The sequence below is a fragment of the Musca autumnalis genome, unplaced genomic scaffold (assembly GCF_047663935.1).
Source record: "Musca autumnalis isolate F117 unplaced genomic scaffold, ASM4766393v1 scaffold_5, whole genome shotgun sequence".
Lineage (NCBI taxonomy): Eukaryota > Metazoa > Arthropoda > Insecta > Diptera > Muscidae > Musca > Musca autumnalis.
In genome coordinates, this window is record NW_027412088.1 from 61755262 (window position 1) to 61773950 (window position 18689).

An 18689-nucleotide genomic window follows, 5' to 3' on the forward strand; every position below is an offset into this window, starting at 1 on the left:
TGAAAAAATGTTCTTTAAAAAATCCACGTTTATCGGTCTGAAGGTCCATGAAAAAATGTTCTTTAAAAAATCCACGTTTATTGGTCTGAAGGTCCATGAAAAAATATTCTTTAAAAAATTCACGTTTATTGGTCTGAAGGTCCATGAAAAAATATTCTCTAAAAAATCCACTTTAATTGGACTGAAGGTCCATGAAAAAATATTCTTTAAAAAATCCACGTTTATTGGTCTGAAGGTCCATGAAAAAATATTCTTTAAAAAATCCACGTTTATTGGTCTGAAGGTCCATGAAAAAATATTCTTTAAAAAATCCACGTTTATTGGTCTGAAGGTCCATGAAAAAATATTCTTTAAAAAATCCACGTTTATTGGTCTGAAGGTCCATGAAAAAATATTCTTTAAAAAATCCACGTTTATTGGTCTGAAGGTCCATGAAAAAATATTCTTTAAAAAATCCACGCTTATTGGTCTGAAGGTCCATGAAAAATATTCTTTAAAAAATCCACGTTTATTGGTCTGAAGTTCCATGAAAATATATTCTTTAAAAAATCCACGTTTATTGGTCTGAAGGTCCATGAAAAAATATTCTTTAAAAAATCCACGTTTATTGGTCTGAAGGTCCATGAAAAAATATTCTTTAAAAAATCCACGTTTATTGGTCTGAAGGTCCATGAAAAAATATTCTTTAAAAAATCCACGTTTATTGGTCTGAAGGTCCATGAAAAAATATTCTTTAAAAAATCCACGTTTATTGGTCTGAAGGTCCATGAAAAAATATTCTTTAAAAAATCCACGTTTATTGGTCTGAAGGTCCATGAAAAAATATTCTTTAAAAAATCCACGTTTATTGGTCTGAAGGTCTATGAAAAAATATTCTTTAAAAAAATCCACGTTTATTGGTCCATGAAAAAATATTCTTTAAAAAATCCACGTTTATTGGTCTGAAGGTCCATGAAAAAATATTCTTTAAAAAATCCACGTTTATTGGTCTGAAGGTCCATGAAAAAATATTCTTCAAAAAATCCAAGTTTATTAGTCTGAAAGTCCATGAAAAAATATTCTTTAAAAAATCCACGTTTATTGGTCTGAAGGTCCATGAAAAAATATTCTTTAAAAAATCCACGTTTATTGGTCTGAAGGTCCATGAAAAAATATTCTTTAAAAAATCCACGTTTATTGGTCTGAAGGTCCATGAAAAAATATTCTTTAAAAAATCCACGTTTATTGGTCTGAAGGTCCATGAAAAAATATTCTTTAAAAAATCCACGTTTATTGGTCTGAAGGTCCATGAAAAAATATTCTTTAAAAAATCCACGTTTATTGGTCTGAAGGTCCATGAAAAAATATTCTTTAAAAAATCCACGTTTATTGGTCTGAAGGTCCATGAAAAAATATTCTTTAAAAAATCCACGTTTATTGGTCTGAAGGTCCATGAAAAAATATTCTTTAAAAAATCCACGTTTATTGGTCTGAAGGTCCATGAAAAAATATTCTTTAAAAAATCCACGTTTATTGGTCTGAAGGTCCATGAAAAAATATTCTTTAAAAAATCCACGTTTATTGGTCTGAAGGTCCATGAAAAAATATTCTTTAAAAAATCCACGTTTATTGGTCTGAAGGTCCATGAAAAAATATTCTTTAAAAAATCCACGTTTATTGGTCTGAAGGTCCATGAAAAAATATTCTTTAAAAAATCCTCGTTTATTGGGCTGAAGGTCCATGAAAAAATATTCTTTAAAAAATCCAAGTTTATTGGTCTGAAGGTCCATGAAAAAATATTTTTCAAAAAAAAATCCACGTTTATGGGTCTGAAGGTCCATGAAAAAATGTTCTTTAAAAAATCCACGTTTATTGGTCTGAAGGTCCATGAAAAAATGTTCTTTAAAAAATCCACGTTTATTGGTCTGAAGGTCCATGAAAAAATGTTCTTTAAAAAATCCACGTTTATTGGTCTGAAGGTCCATGAAAAAATATTCTTTAAAAAATCCACGTTTATTGGTCTGAAGGTCCATGAAAAAATATTCTTTAAAAAATCCACGTTTATTAATCTGAAGGTCCATGAAAAAATATTCTTTAAAAAATCCACGTTTATTGGTCTGAAGGTCCATGAAAAAATATTCTTTAAAAAATCCACGTTTATTAATCTGAAGGTCCATGAAAAAATATTCTTTAAAAAATCCACGTTTATTGGTATGAAGGTCCATGAAAAAAATCCACGTTTATTGGTCTGAAGGTCCATGAAAAAAAATTCTTAAAAAAAATAACGTTTATTGGTCTGAAGGTCCATGAAAAAATATTCTTTAAAAAATCCACGTTTATTGGTCTGAAGATCCAAGAAAAAATATTCTTTAAAAAATCCACGTTTATTGGTCTGAAGGTCCATGAAAAAATATTCTTTAAAAAATCCACGTTTATTGGTCTGAAGGTCCATGAAAAAAAATTCTTAAAAAAAATAACGTTTATTGGTCTGAAGGTCCATGAAAAAATATTCTTTAAAAAATCCACGTTTATTGGTCTGAAGATCCAAGAAAAAATATTCTTTAAAAAATCCACGTTTATTGATCTGAAGGTCCATGAAAAAATATTCTTTAAAAAATTAACGTTTATTGGTCTGAAGGTCCATGAAAAAATATTCTTTAAAAAATCCACGTTTATTGGTCTGAAGATCCAAGAAAAAATATTCTTTAAAAAATCCACGTTTATTGGTCTGAAGGTCCATGAAAAAATATTCTTTAAAAAATCCACGTTTATTGGTCTGAAGGTCCATGAAAAATATTCTTTAAAAAATCCACGTTTATTGGTCTGAAGGTCCATGAAAAAATATTGTTTAAAAAATCCACGTTAATTGGACTGAAGGTCCATGAAAAAAAATTCTTAAAAAAAATCAACGTTTGTTGGTCTATAGGTCCATGAAAAATATTCTTTAAAAAATCCACTTTTATATGTCGGAAGGTCCATGAAAAATGTTCTTTAAAAAATCCACTTTTATATGTCTGAAGGTCCATGAAAAATGTACTTTAAAAAATCCACGTTTATTGGTCTGAAGGTCCATGAAAAAATATTCTTTAAAAAATCCACGTTTATTGGTCTGAAGGTCCATGAAAAATATTATTTAAAAAAATCCATGTTTTTTGGTCTATGGAAAATATTTTTTATGTTCCTGTATGTTTATGCTCAGAGGTCATGTTGGAGTGTGAATCACAAGGACTACCTTCGGTAAAAATTCTAAAAATATTCTCGAAGAGACAGCATTTATTCCGAAATATTTGATCTTTGGTGGATGGGGTACCCGAAGAACCTTCTTGGGACATGATGTAGGTTTATAAGAAATATTACGATCTACAGTGTTTCGGCCAAATCAGGTACTCAATTCGTAAGTTATCGTGTACATCAGTCATTTTAGTTGGTTCCGGCAAGGTTTTTATAGCTTTTGGCCATTATCTCAAGAAGTATGGACTTGCTTACAAAAAACTATGTCGTTTTCATCAGTGTCAGAAGAGCTAACCTCGAACAGGTCTTAAGCTGCACTTTCAACTATTGTGGAGAAGAACCCGAAGGCCATGTTGACCCATCTTCAAACTTCATCTGAATTTTGACATAATTAAAGGAATATCGAATGTAAAGAATTTATTTAATTTTTGCATATAGAACTTATGTTTAACAGTACACCGTTACCGGTTCCTGACAACTATCATCATGATCATACAATATTAATTAAATATTCGTATCTTTAATTTTTCTTTTCCACAGATTCCCTCCACCAAAAAGCATTTTCCAGTCACAAAACTTCTTCCGCTTATGCTTGGAATTTAATAAGACAATTTTGAATGCAAATAACCGGTTTACCCAGAGTTGCCCAGAACTTATCAACACTCCTTAGACGGCATTTTTCTGTAAGTCTTAAAGCTAGCATCAACGCCGCCACAATGACTGCCGATACCACTGCCAATTTGATAGGTTCTGAAACGAAAATTTCCCCCTTAAAATATCCGGTGGCACGCAAAGATGAAAGTGTTGTAGAAACGCATCATGGTGTTGAACTCAAAGATGTCTATCGTTGGCTTGAGGATCCCGATTCGGAGGAGACACAAAAATATGTTGAGGAACAAAATAAGATTAGTCAGCCCTTCCTTGAGGGTTGCGAGGCGTGGAAGAAAATCAACGAGAAATTGACCAAGTTGTGGAATTACGAAAAATATGGTTGTCCCATGAAGCATGGAAAGTATTATTATTTCTATAAGAATTCGGGGCTACAGAATCAGAGTGTCATGTACCAACAGGACACTTTGGATGGCGAACCACGTCTGTTTTTCGATCCCAATGCCCTCTCCTCGGATGGTACCATTGCCTTGGCCCAAAAATCATTTTCCGAAGATGGCAAATACATGGCCTACGGGTTGAGTGCCAGTGGTTCGGATTGGATTAAAATTTATATACGTGATGTTGAGACGGGTAAAGATCTCGAAGAGGTCTTGGAAAAGGTTAAATTTTCGGAAATTTCTTGGACAAAAGACAATAAGGGTTTCTTTTATGGACGCTATCCTGACCAGGAGGGTAAAACTGATGGTTCAGAAACTAAATCAAATGAAAATCAAAAATTGTACTATCACTATGTGGGTCAACCTCAGGAAAAGGACATTCTAATTGCTGAATTCCCCGAAGAGCCAACGTGGCGTATTCAATCGGTGGTCTCCGATTGCGGTAAATATCTCATCTTGGCCATTGTCAAGGATTGCCGTGACAATATTGTGTACTACGCCGATTTGGAACCGGGGGCAGAGATAACCACAAAATTGCAAGTTAAGAAAATTGTTGAAAAATTTGAATCCGATTACGATTATATTACCAATACTGGATCCAAAGTGTACTTCCGCACCAATAAAGATGCCTCAAATTATCGCGTCATAATGATTGACTTTGAAAACCCAGCCCAGGAGAATTGGCAAACCCTTATACCTGAACATGCCACAGATGTTTTGGATTGGGTCCACTGTGTCAATGAAGATAAATTGGTCTTGGGCTATATACAGGATGTGAAGAGTGTGTTGCAGGTCAACTCCCTTCAAACCGGAGAATTGATACACAAATTTGACTTGGACATTGGTACCATTGTGGCCTTATCGGGGAAAAAGAAGGAATCGGAATTGTTCTATAACTTTTCTTCCTTCCTAACACCGGGAACCATTTACCACTATGACTTCAAGTGGGAGAACTTTACACCGAAAGTGTTGCGGGAAATAAAGCTGAACTTGGAAGGATTTTCGCCTTCAAACTATAAAGTGGAGCAGGTATTCTATGAGAGCAAGGATTCCACCAAGATACCCATGTTTATTGTATACAAAGACTCTGGTGCGGAAAAGAGGACACCGCGTCCCTGCTTCTTGTACGGTTATGGTGGTTTTAACATCAGCATGCAGCCCTCTTTCGGTATTACCGGCCTTATGTTCATTGACACATTTGATGGTGTTATTGCCTACCCGAACTTGCGTGGTGGCGGAGAATATGGTGAAAAGTGGCACAACGCTGGCCGTCTGTTGAACAAACAAAACGTCTTCAATGACTTCCAAGCAGCTGCTGAATACTTAGTGGCCAACAACTATACCACCAAGGATCGTTTGGTAATACAAGGTGGTTCCAATGGAGGCCTATTGGTTGGTGCCTGCATCAATCAACGTCCTGATCTCTTTGGTGCCGCCGTTGCCCAGGTGGGTGTCATGGATATGTTACGTTTCCACAAATTCACCATTGGTCATGCCTGGTGCTCAGACTACGGTAATCCCGATGAAAAGGAACATTTCGACAATCTCATCAAATATTCACCTCTGCACAATGTCCATACACCAAAATCGCCGGAAGAAGAATATCCCTCAACTTTGGTACTCACTGCCGACCATGATGATCGTGTTAGTCCATTGCATTCGTTGAAATTTATTGCTGCCCTCCAGGAGGCTGTACGTAATTCGGAATATCAAAAAAATCCCATATTGTTGCGTGTCTATAGCAAAGCTGGTCATGGTGCTGGTAAACCCACATCTAAGCGCATTGAAGAAGCTACCGATGTATTGACCTTTATGCTGCGCAGCCTTAACATTGATAAGGTCAATTTGTAAGTCTTTTGTCGTTTGAAGGATAAACGGAAATCATGGATATGAAATAAATCAAAATAACATTCATTTAAATTGAAATCTTAAGAGTTGTATATTTTTCTTATTCTACTTCTTCCACTTCTTCTTATATTATATTTATCTTCTGCTATATTAACTTTTAATAATAAAATTTAATTAATCGAAAACAAAATTAATTGGCATTGTGTTATTTGTAGGGCGGGGGGGAGATTTTCAAAATCGAAATATTATGGTATCTAATGAACATAACGAACTTGTCGGTAGCCACCCTCATCGTTTTCGAAGTCTAGAGAATGGACAGTCGGTGAATATAGGCTCTTACAGTCATGCAATAATATCACAGTTTCATCGCCATTACCAAAGATCCTTGAGACTTTACTCCTTCTCAGCATCACATATAAACATCACGTTCCAGATTCTCAGAGTGAATCCCGTAAACAGCACAGTACAACAACAACGCAAAGATAACCTTAGGCGACAAAATACCAATACAAATACAAAATACCAAAAACCCCATCCAAGACATCAGCGGCCTTCTGCAGGCAATACTTCGAGCACCCATTTACACCAGACTGTGATAGTAGAAGACTACGCCGAATATCCGGTGTCATAGGATCAAATGCCAGAAAGACTAAACAGGAACAGATCACACAAAAGAACCACATTAGTGATGCTGGACTTGTCGAAAGCCTCGACACAGTAAAACACACCATTCTCCTGAGGGACACTATGGATACCTCTCGCCCTAACCACCTCAAAAGATGTTTGGTGAACTACATGGCAGGAAGACAGTTCTATGTAGAAATCCGTTGTCACAAATCTCCTCTCAGGAAGAACAAACAGGGAGTACCCCAAGAGACCAGTAATCTGCTTCATGTATCAAAGACCACCAATCTACCGGACAACTTGCATCCAATATGGTACCCAGGAATTAGCGATACACAATAGAGCAATTTCTAGAGGGTTTAGAATACTGTACTGCGAATCGCTTCCGGGTGCCACTCCAAGGGTTCCGAAGAACATCACCACGAAGCTAAGCAATTCCCGGTGAAATTACACTGCACGTTACTAACGAGGCAAAATACAATAATAATGGAAGTTGCACCAGATCCCCCTCCGAAAGAATGGCCCAGTCAGGAACGAATTTCTTAAGGAGCTCCAATATATCTCTCAAAACCCTTTGAATGATGACATAAAAATACCCTGAAGCAGACACATACAAAAGTTGGTAGATGATTACGCCTCATCGAACGCGAGCAGCTCTGCGGAACACCCCATCCATAAGCGACGATGAAATGGTCCTATCAAGACAGACCAAATCGGTAATATACCAACTTCGCTCTAGCAACTCTAGGTACTTAAATAGTTATCTCTGCTTCCTAAATCCAGAGATCTGAGACACTCGCTCAAAATGTGGCCAATCACTACACATCACAGAACATCCTTTTAAATGACCTGACTTACTATGGACACATCCACTCATAGCGGACTGAATGTGGATGATTACATGTCCACTTATTAATTTTAAATATTCTTTCTTTTCTTCTATCTATACATACACCGATACAACGCCAGCGACTCAACCTAGATCTAGCTGCGCATGCAAAACGTTAATGGCGCTTGGCCTACCAAAATCCATTAAACAATTTCCTATAAATATCCCAAAAGGGACAAGGGTATACATTTCGCAATACCAATAACGGATCTTCTTACCGCCAAGCCCGAAGCTTGTATCATAGTTCAGAATTGTATTTCACTGGGTAAAATTCTGTTCTGAGGTAGCATCTTAAGGGATTTCAACCAGTATAAAGGTCTGTCCGTCCTTAACTATGCTGATCCAGTCTGGACTTCGTTCCTTAGTGACACACCATGCAGAAATTTGCAATAATTCCAAAGCAATGCGCTCCGAATTGCAACGGGTTTTGTCCAAACGTCCAGTGCGGATCACCTGTATGAGGAGACCATGGCGCTGTCAGTCAGGCAACAGCTCATGCTGGCGCCCTATCCACCGTGAAATCCCTGGCATCGTACTGTGAAGAAAGATCCGCTTTCCCAACACATCCGCAAGGATTTTAGGTATTATCGAGATTTCATTCTATCAGACGTCAACCGACTGTCGATAGAGAACTCCACGAAAACCGTGTACATTACAGTTATTTTAATCGACACTTAGTGGAGCATCCCCGGAGTGACAGGGCGAAAAGAAGAGTACTACGTCGCTACAGATCTCTTCTTGCCGATGAAAATAGCTGAATCTACCGAGGGTCAAGAATCTCACTAAAGTTCTCAAACTGTCGCAATGTCTAGAAAATGGGCAGGGTGGTCCCGCTACTGAAGCCAGACAAGGATGTCAGCAAAGGTGAATCATACAGACCGATTTAGCTTTTGTCGCCCGTAGCAGAGACCCTGACCCTTTAATTCTCCCCAGCGTTAGAAATGTCTATGCAGTTGTCGATCATCAGCATGTGTGGTCGAAAGTCGTACGTGCAACAAGTTCAAGCACCATAGGGTGAAACAGGGAGTTCCCCAACGTGGGGTGATATATTCGAAAGTGTTTAAGCTCTACCTCTCCTGCATTCCATCCCCTCCTGATGGCATTGAGATAGTAACGTATGCGGATGATTGTAGCAATTTCCCTTATGTCATTTGTGAAATGCCGAACTCCTATTTGACTGATCTTACCGCATTTTTCCACGCGAGCAATGTGCAATAATCCGCCACTAAATCTACGGTCACACAGTTCACCACATGGATGGCAGAGGTGAGTATCGAGTTGAATGTCATGGTCGATGGTAGCAGAATTCCGACCACCAACTAGCCCAAGATTCTAGAAGCCACATTCGACAGCATGTTCACGTCGTCCGCGCATGCCAAAGCTATCTGCGACAAGCTGAGATGTAGGAACAAGGTCCGCAAGACTCGAGCCGGCAGCATTTGGGATGCAGATAAAAAACTTGGTCGGTATGTGTTAAGCTATGCGGCGTTAGTGTGGTCCGCGAATATAAGTGCAACGCGATGGAAAAAATATTCAAACCTGTCAGAATGCCGCCCTGAGTGGATCATTTGCAGGAGGCGGAAAGACAACACTCACGGGGAATTTTCGTTCAGAATAACCCCCATAAATTGTTTCTGACAGGTCAGGAGGGATCTTCATGATCTAGAAAGAGAGGTCCAACGTTACAAGAGAGAAACCCTAGATTAACAAATTTTAAATAGCATTCACACGGATGCAGTCGCACATGCCATAAACAATTATCGTGTGAATGCGGAGCTTCAGCTGCCACCACAAGGAGAGTAGTCTTGGCTCAACTACATCACATTAACTGATCCCAAGAGGTGCGCTTTCGCTGCAGTATCTTCTTGGGTGTTACTGTGGAAGTCAGGAAGGATCCTCATTATATAGAAGAGGAGGACCAACGCTGCAAGAGAGAACCCCTAGATAAACAAACCTATCGGGCAGAATTGAATCGCATTCACACATGGAGTCGCTGATGCCATAACAAAACTATTGTGTGAATGCCGTTCCTGGAGTACATCCTCTATCTATCGCAGTTTAAGTGGTTTATTTCATCGACAGACATCTTCCATACGAAACGCCGCACCTTTTCGACTATCCAACCACACCTACTCAACTAACCCAATAAGCCTTGTGGTTGTAGCCCGTTGAACCAATCACATGTTTTAGCTACATTTTCCGCCCAAATTGGCTCCAATTTGGCACTTGGAATTTCAAGAGTTAAAAAAACTTCTGCACCAAAAATGGTGGAGATAGGTCCACGTTTTAGTATATGCCCCACATAATGGTACCTCCCGGTTTGAAGTACTTTAGCTAATTTTTTTTACCGAATTAGCTGAAATTTGACATTTGAAATTCTCAATGCCCAAAAAACTTCTCCACTAAAAATTGCCAAGGTAGGTCCATGTTCTGGTATAGCCCCCATATAACGGTACCTCCCGGTTTAAAGTATTTTGAGGCTTTTAGATACATTTTCTGACCGAATTTGCTGAAATTTGACATTTGAAGTTCTCAGAGGTCCCGAAACTTCTCCACCAAAAATCGTCAATATATGTAGGTCCATGCTTTGGTATAGCTCCCCTATAACGGTACAAATAGGCTCCGATTTCCGCCCAAATAGGCTCCGATTTGGACTTGGAGTTTCAAGAGGTCTGCAACAAAAATGGTGGATAAAGGTCCACGTTTTGGTATAAGCCCCTTATAACGGTACCTCCCGATTTAAGGTATTTAAGGCTTTTAGCAATATTTTCTGACCGAATTAGCTGAAATTTATCACGTGATGTTCCCTATGAACAAAAAACTTCTCTACAAAAATTATCAATATTGGTCCACGTTTTAGTATAGCCCCCATATACCTGTACCTTCCGATTTTCTGTATTTCGAAGATTTTAGCAGCAATTTTTAACCAAAATTGCTTAAGCAAAATTCACATTTTAGGTTCTCAATGGTCACAGCACTTCTCCACCAAAAATTCTTTATACAGGTCTATGCTTTGGCCCCATATAACCGTACCTCCCGATTTTCGGTATTTTAAGAGTTTTGGTTAAATTTTTAACAGAAGTAGCTGTAATTTGACATTTGATATTCTCTCCAAAACTCCTCCACCAAAAATTTTTAATATTGGCCCATGTTTTGAAATAGCCCCCATATAAGGGTATCACCCGGTTTTCGTCATTTTGAGGACTTTAGCAACAATTTTTAACAGAACTAACTGTATTTTGACACTTGAGTTTTTCAGCGGTCACGAAACTTCTCCATCAAAATTGTCAACATAGGTCCATGTTTTGATATAGTCCCCACATAACGGTACCTCCCAATTTTCGGTATTTTGAGGGTCTTAGCTACAATATTTAACCGAACTAGCTGTAAGTTGGCATTTGAGGTTCTTTGTGGTCACAAAACTTCTTTACCAAAAATCCTTTACATAGGTCTATGTTTTTTTATAGCCCCCATGTAATGGTACCTCCCGATTTTTGGTATTTTGACCGAACTAGCTGTAACATAGTATTTGAAACTCCTCCAACAAAAACAGTCCCGAAACTCTTCCACAAAAATTTTTCAATATTGGTCCATGTTTTAAAATGGCCCCCATATAAGGGTATTCCCCCGGTTTCCGTTATTTTGAGGGTTGTAGGCATTTGAGGTATGCGTTTTGATATAGCCCCCATATAGGTCCCTTGGTATAGTCCCCTAATAACTGTACCTTCCGATTTTCGCTTTTTTGAGGGTTTTAGCTACAATTGTTAACTAAACTAGCTGTAAGTTGGAATTTGAGGTTTTCTGTGGTCACGAAACTTCTCTATCAAAAATGGTCAACATAGGTTCATGTTTTGATATATCCCCATATTACGGTACCTCCCGATTTTCGGTATTTTAAGAGTTTTAGCTACAATTTTTAACCGAACTAATTGTAATGCGACATTTGAGATTCTATGTGGTCACGAAACTTCTCCACGGAAAATCGTTAACGTAGGTCCATGTTTTGATATAGCTACTATATAACGGTACCTCCGGATTTTAGTTAACATTTGTAACCGAACTAGGTGTAATTTGACATTTGTGGTTCTCAATGTTCACGATACTTAATCACTACAAATCTTCAACATAGGTATTTTTTTTTTTTTTTGGCATAGCCCCTATCAGGAGCGAACACAGAAATTCATTTCGGGGGAGGGGCCACTGGAACAAATCTGATATTTTTGAAGGAGAATGTTAAAAAAATTTATTAAAAATTTTTAATTAAGGGGGTTGGTGTCAAACCCCCATGACAACGCCCGTCCCCCCCCCCCCCCCCACCCCCTTGCGTACGTCCCTTGCCCCCTATAACGATACCTCCCGATTTTCGGTATTTTGAGGATTTTACCTAAAGCTGTAATTTGGGGTTCTCAGTTCTACCTCCTGATTTTTGGTATTTTGATGCTCTTACCATAATTTGCCATTTGAGGTTCCTTGCAGTTACAAAATTTTCCACCAAAAATTTTCATCAAAGGTCCACTTATTGATATATGTAGACCCGATATAAAGATACCACCTTATTGAACACATTTTTAGATACGTTTAGAAAATTTAGGCATTTAGGATATCAGTGGTCCAAAAAGTATTGCACCCAAAAGTGTGAACAGGAAAAGAAAGTAACTATTCCATTTTTGTTAGGAATATTTTATGATGGAGGGTATAAAAAGTTCGACCCTGCCGAACTTAACGATTTTTACTTGTTCTAACTCAGTACAATCCCAAGAATCTGAAATGCAAAGCGTCCATTAACAATTTTTCCTTCCATACTAATCTTCCCAACCTAATGTTTATACAACCGAACAAATTGGCAGTTGGTATCCAAATAATTTAAATTTTCCCCATCACTTGTTGCTAATACATACATATATTTTCAGATTCCCTACGGCTAATTACACCCCTTTTCTCTACAACATTGTCTATCTTTATTGCAGATCGTATAAAGACAATACAGCCCCTATAGGCTTCAAAATCAAGCTGACTGACACCACTAACCATGACTACCATGATGACCACTGGCACGTTGATAGGATGTGATAAGAACATTTCTCCGCTCAAATATCCTGTGGCTCGTAAAGATGAAAGTGTTGTAGAAACTCTTCATGGTGTTGAAATTAAAGACCCCTATAGTTGGCTTGAAGATCCCGATTCCGAAGAAACCCAGCAATATGTTGAGGAACAAAATAAAATAAGTAAGCCCTATCTTGAGGAATGTCCTGACTGGAAGAAAATCAATGAGAAATTTACCAAACTCTGGAACTATGAAACTTACGATTGTCCCATGAAACATGGCGAGTATTATTATTTTGAAAAGAACACCGGTCTCCAAAATCAGAATGTTATGTACCGACAAAGCACCTTACAGGCAGAACCTCAATTATTTTTCGATCCCAATGCTCTTTCTGCCGATGGTACCATTGCATTGGTCCAGTATTCGTTTTCCGAAGATGGTAAATACATGGCCTATGGTTTGAGTGAAAATGGTTCGGATTGGGTTAAGATTTACATACGTGACACCGAAACGGGTAATGATCTTGAAGAGGTTTTGGAAAAGGTAAAATTTTCCTGCATTTCTTGGACCAAGAACAATAAGGGATTCTTTTATGCTTGCTATCCGGAGCAAGAGGGTACGACTGATGGTTCCGAGACACAAATGAATGAAAATCAAAAATTATATTATCACTATGTGGGTCAGGCACAGGAAAAGGATGTACTTGTTGCTGAATTTCCTGAAGAGCCAACATGGCAATTTGAAACTGAGGTCTCTGACTGTGGAAGATATCTAATAATGATGATATCTAAAGATTGTCGTGACAATATGGTATACTATGCGGAATTGGAAGCTGAGGCGGACATAACCTCAAAATTGAAAGTGAAGAAAATTATTGAAAAATTTGAATACGAGTATGCATACATTTGCAACAATGCAGGCAAAATGTATTTCCGTACCAATAAAAATGCCTCTAATTATCGTATAATAATAATTGACTTTGAGCATCCGGCTGAAGAATATTGGCACACCCTTATACCCGAACACAACACCGATGTTATGGATACAGTGCAATGTGTCGACGAAGATAAGCTGATGATACACTATTTACATGATGTAAAAAGTGTTTTGCAGTTACATTCCTTGCAAAGCGGTGAAGTGATCTTTAGCTTCAACTTGGACATGGGTTGTATTGGGGATATAACAGGAAAAAGGAAACAATCTGAGGTGTTCTATAAATTTTCTTCATTTCTAACACCGGGAATAATTTATCATTACGACTTCAAATGGAATAACATGCAACCGAAAGTCTTCAGGGAAATCAAATTGAATTTGGAAAGCTTTGAGCCCTCTAACTACACCGTGGAGCAGGTCTTCTATGAAAGCAAAGATTCCACCAAGATACCCATGTTTATTGTGTACTGCAAAAACTCTGCTGCGCAAAAGATAACACCACGTCCATGCTTTTTGTATGGTTATGGTGGTTTTAATTCCAGCATTTATCCCTCGTTTGGTGTTAAGGACGTAATGTTCCTAGACACTTTCGATGGTGTTATTGCCTATCCCAACTTGCGTGGTGGTGGTGAATATGGTGAAAAGTGGCACAATGCTGGTCGTTTGTTGAACAAACAAAATGTTTTCAATGATTTCCAGGCAGCTGCCGAATATTTAATTGCCCACAATTACACCACCAAGGATCGTCTTGTCATACAAGGTGCTTCCAATGGTGGTCTTTTGATTGGAGCCTGCATTAATCAGCGTCCTGATCTATTTGGAGCTGCTGTCGCCGAGGTTGGTGTCATGGATATGTTACGTTTCCACAAATTCACCATTGGTTATTGTTGGTGTTCGGATTATGGAAATCCCGATGAAAAGGAATATTTTGAAAATATCCTCAAATATTCGCCACTACATAATGTCCACACCCCAAAATCGGTGGAAGAAGAATATCCATCTACATTGGTTCTTACGGCCGATCACGATGATCGTGTTAGTCCTTTGCATTCATTGAAATTTGTTGCTGCTCTCCATGAGGCTGTACGCAATTCGGAATATCAAAAGAATCCAATTTTATTGCGTGTCTATAGCAATGCAGGCCATGGCAATGGTAAACCAACAACGAAAATTATCGAAGAAGCTACCGATATCTTTACCTTTATGTTGAGGACACTTAATATTGATAAGGTTAATTTGTAGAAAATTTTGCATTTTTGTATTATATTTTTTGGTGTTGGGAAAAAAGTATTTATTTAAAAATAATAATAAATGAAGAATTATGAAGAAATCCGTTGATGTATTTTATTCTGTGGGTCAGTAAGAAAAAAAAAGCGACCAGATACTGTGGTTTATTGCTGTAATAAGAAATACCACAAAATTGGTTATGTATGGAGATTTTTTTAAAAATAGAATTTTTGTCGAGTTGTTCCATATCCACACTTATAACACAAATGCAAAACATTGTAACTCACATGGAACAAAGGGACAAATATATTTCCCCATCTTTGTCTTAAAAAATTCAAATCTTCTAAATTGAAAATTAAAGTTCTGATTTTTGAAACGTGTTTTTATACCCTCAGCATTTATGCTAACAAGGGTATATACACTTTCATACCGGCAAAATGTGCCTCATCGAAATAATGGTATTAGACCCCAAGTATGTTTCGGACGGATGAACCGATTTGGCCCAAAAGTTGGCCTTCGTACTATTTTGTCCAAACCTAGTTTAATTCTCAGAAGAGCCATATCGGTCCACTCATTCAGGTACTTCCCCCACAAAAGTTCGAAAATGTTCGAAAAAATTGTGCGCACGATAACTCTTGAAGGGAGTAACCGATCTGGTTCATACTTTGTACGTCGTAAAATTTCACCAGGCTTAGATAAGGTTCCAATATGGAATCTATCGGTCCACCTTCGGGTACATCCCCCACAAAATTTCGGAAAAGTTCAGTTTAGGACTTGCTCTCGAATCGTTGTGATTTTTGTTGTAAGAACTTGTATTCACTGTCCTCCATACGACGGTATAAGTTTCATCAGGGCAAGTCCATACTTTCTGAGAAAATTGACTGAAAGTTGCAAAAAAACCATATAACACCGTGTGTTGTGGTTGGAGCGCAAGATAACTTTCGAACGGATCTGCCGATTTGGTCCCTAATATGGCATTCGTAATAATTTGTCCAAACTTAGTTTAAGTTCGAAGGTGGGTTATATCGGTCCATTCCTTCCGGTACCTACCCCACACAAGTTCGAAAATGTTCGGAAAAATTGTGCGCACTATAACTCTTGAGGGGAGTGACCCGATTTGGTCCATACTTTACACATCCTAAAACATCTACCAGATATAGATCAGGTTCGAATATGGACTATATTTGCCCACTCCTTCGGGTACCTCCCACACAACATTTCGGATAAGTTCACTTTAAGACCTGGGCCCTATTCCACGAATCATCGCATCGCTTTTCACTTAGCACTTATCAAAACATAGCTATTTTGAAAAGTGATCAATTTTTTGTTCCACAAAATTACTTTTCAGTTTCTCTTTGTACTTAGCAAAATTTGACTATCACTGTTCACTTTCGCTGTGCTCTCTTGCTTAATTTTTCCGCCATCTTGCTAAGTCTCTCCGTTCTCTTGCAAAGTGTGGATGCTATTTGTTCCATAGAACATTTTATCATCTTTGCATTATTTTCTACTTGTCAATGATAAATAAGACATGTAAAAATGGGACGCGAGAACAAAAGTTAAAAGAAACTGGTGTTATTAAAAGTGAGTAATAAAAGAGAAAAAAGTAAACTAAAAATAAAATGAAAATAAAATAAGAAAAACAAGTAAAAAAACGTTAAGTTCGGCCGGGCCGAATTTTTTATACCCTCCACCATAAAATAGTCTTAATTAAAATGGAATAATTAGGGTCCTTTCACAATTTTAGGTGTAACAACTTTTCGACAATGGATAGACTCCAACTGCCTCCCACTATTGCTTAAATTACACTGTGAACTCAAATGTTGGGGCAGAGATAATTCCTTTTGGAGATGAATGCCCTTGGTGTGTGTATTTGTTTGTTGTTTTTGTAGAGCACTTAAGCAACAGTGAACAAAGATATATCGCTAATTCCTGATGGCCCACAGGGTCTCTAACAAAAATTTCATCACGCCATAACGCGGAAGTTCGACTCACGGCGCATCTGTCCTTCGGGGTTCATAATATACTCACCAAGGCCTTTCTTCCCCAAGAGGAATTTTCCGTGCCCCAGACTTTCACCTCCATTTTGTTGCACAGTGTTATCTAATCTAATCTAAAAAAATGTGTTCAGCTAGGTGAAAGGTACCACCTATATAGCTGCAGGGAACTTCAAGAGTCAAATTGAGGGTAGTTTCATCAAAACAATGTAGACCCTCAAAAATGGACCCATGTTGACGAATTATAGTGCAGAAATTCCGTGACCACTGAAAATTCCCGAAAATCGGGAGGTACAGTTATATGGGGGATATACCAAAACATGGACCTATATTGACGATTATTTTTGATTAGACAAAATTGTAGCTAAAATTCTCAAAATACCGATCATTACAGCTAGTTCTGTTAAAAATTGCATCTAAAATTCTCAACATACCGAAAATCGGGAGATGTCGCTATATGGGGGCTATACCAAAACATGAACCTATGTTGACAATGTTTGGTGGAGATGTATCATGACCACTGAGAACCTCAAATGACAAATTACAGCCAGTTCGATTAAAAATTGTAGCTAAAATTCTCAAAATACCGAAAATCGGGAGGTACGGTTATAAGGGGGCCATACCAAAACATGGACCTATGTTGACGATGTTTGGTGGAGATGTTTCATGACCACTGAGAACTTCAAATGTCAAATTACAGCTATTTCTGTTAAAAACTGTAGCTAAAATTCTCAAAATACCGAAAATCGGGAGGTACCGCTATATGGGGGCTATACCAAAACAAGGACCTATGTTGACGATGTTTGGTGGAGATGTTTTATGACCACTGGGAACATCAAATAGCAAATTACAGCTAGTTCGATTAAAAATTGTAGCTAAAATTCTTAAAATACCGAAAATCGGGAGGTACGGTTATAAGGTGGCCATACCAAAACATGGACCTATGTTGACGATGTTTGGTGGAGATGTTTCATGACCACTGAGAACCTCAAATGTCAAATTGCAGATAGTTCGGTTACAAATTGTGGCTATAATTCTCAAAATACCGAAAATCGGGAGGTACCGTTATATGGTGGCTATACCAAAACATGGACCTATGTTGACGATGTGTGGTGGAGATATTTCATGACCACTGAGAACCTCAAATGGCAAATTACAGCTAGTTCGGTTTAAAATTGTAGCTATCATTCTCAAAATACCGAAAATCGGGAGGTACCGATATATGGGGGCTATACCAAAACATGGACCTATGTTGACGATGTTTGGTGGAGATGTTTCACGATCACTGAGAACCTCAAATGTCAAATTGCAGATAGTTCGGTTAAAAATTGTGGCTAAAATTCTCAAAATAACGAGAATCGGGAGGTACCGTTATATGGGGACTATACCAAAACATGGACCAATGCCCATATCCTTTGGGAAATAAGTTTGTTGATCACTAGGAACTCTAAGTGCCAAGTTATAGCTAATTCAGTCTGCAAATGTGGCGAAGAACGTCAAAATACCTCAAATCCGGAGATACCGTTATATGGGGGCTTTACCAAAGAGTGGACCGATATAGCCCATCTTCGAACTTGACCTGCCTATGGAAAAAAGACCCTCGGGTGCAAAATTTCAGCACTCTATCTCAATTATTGCGGACGCTAGAGTGATTACAACAGACGGACAGACGGACGGACATGGCTAGATCGTCTTAGAATTTTATCCTGATCAAGAATATATATACTTTATAGGGTCGCAAATGATTAGTTCGATGTGTTACAAACGGAATGACAAAGTTCGGCCGGGCCGAACTTTTTATACCCTCCACCACGAAATGTATTGAAGTGGCTTCCAAAAATTCCGAAAATTGCGAGACATCGTCCTATGGG

General features: G+C 38.0%; 1 protein-coding gene and 1 pseudogene across 1 annotated transcript; both read left to right on the forward strand.

The window, feature by feature from the left end:
• Positions 1-14927, forward strand: part of LOC141387063 (prolyl endopeptidase pseudogene) — a 48159-nt pseudogene extending 33232 nt beyond the window's left edge.
• Positions 3828-6297, forward strand: LOC141387064 (prolyl endopeptidase). Its single transcript, XM_073956181.1, has one exon. It carries the CDS (start codon positions 3828-3830, stop codon positions 6108-6110), a length of 2283 nt encoding a protein of 760 aa, XP_073812282.1. The 3' UTR covers positions 6111-6297.
• Positions 14928-18689: the final 3762 nt, after the last annotated feature.

What these genes read in the sequence shown, in the direction of transcription:
- LOC141387064 (XM_073956181.1), top strand. Translation starts at nt 3,828, where the DNA reads ATGCAAATAACCGGTTTACCCAGAGTTGCCCAGAACTTATCAACACTC.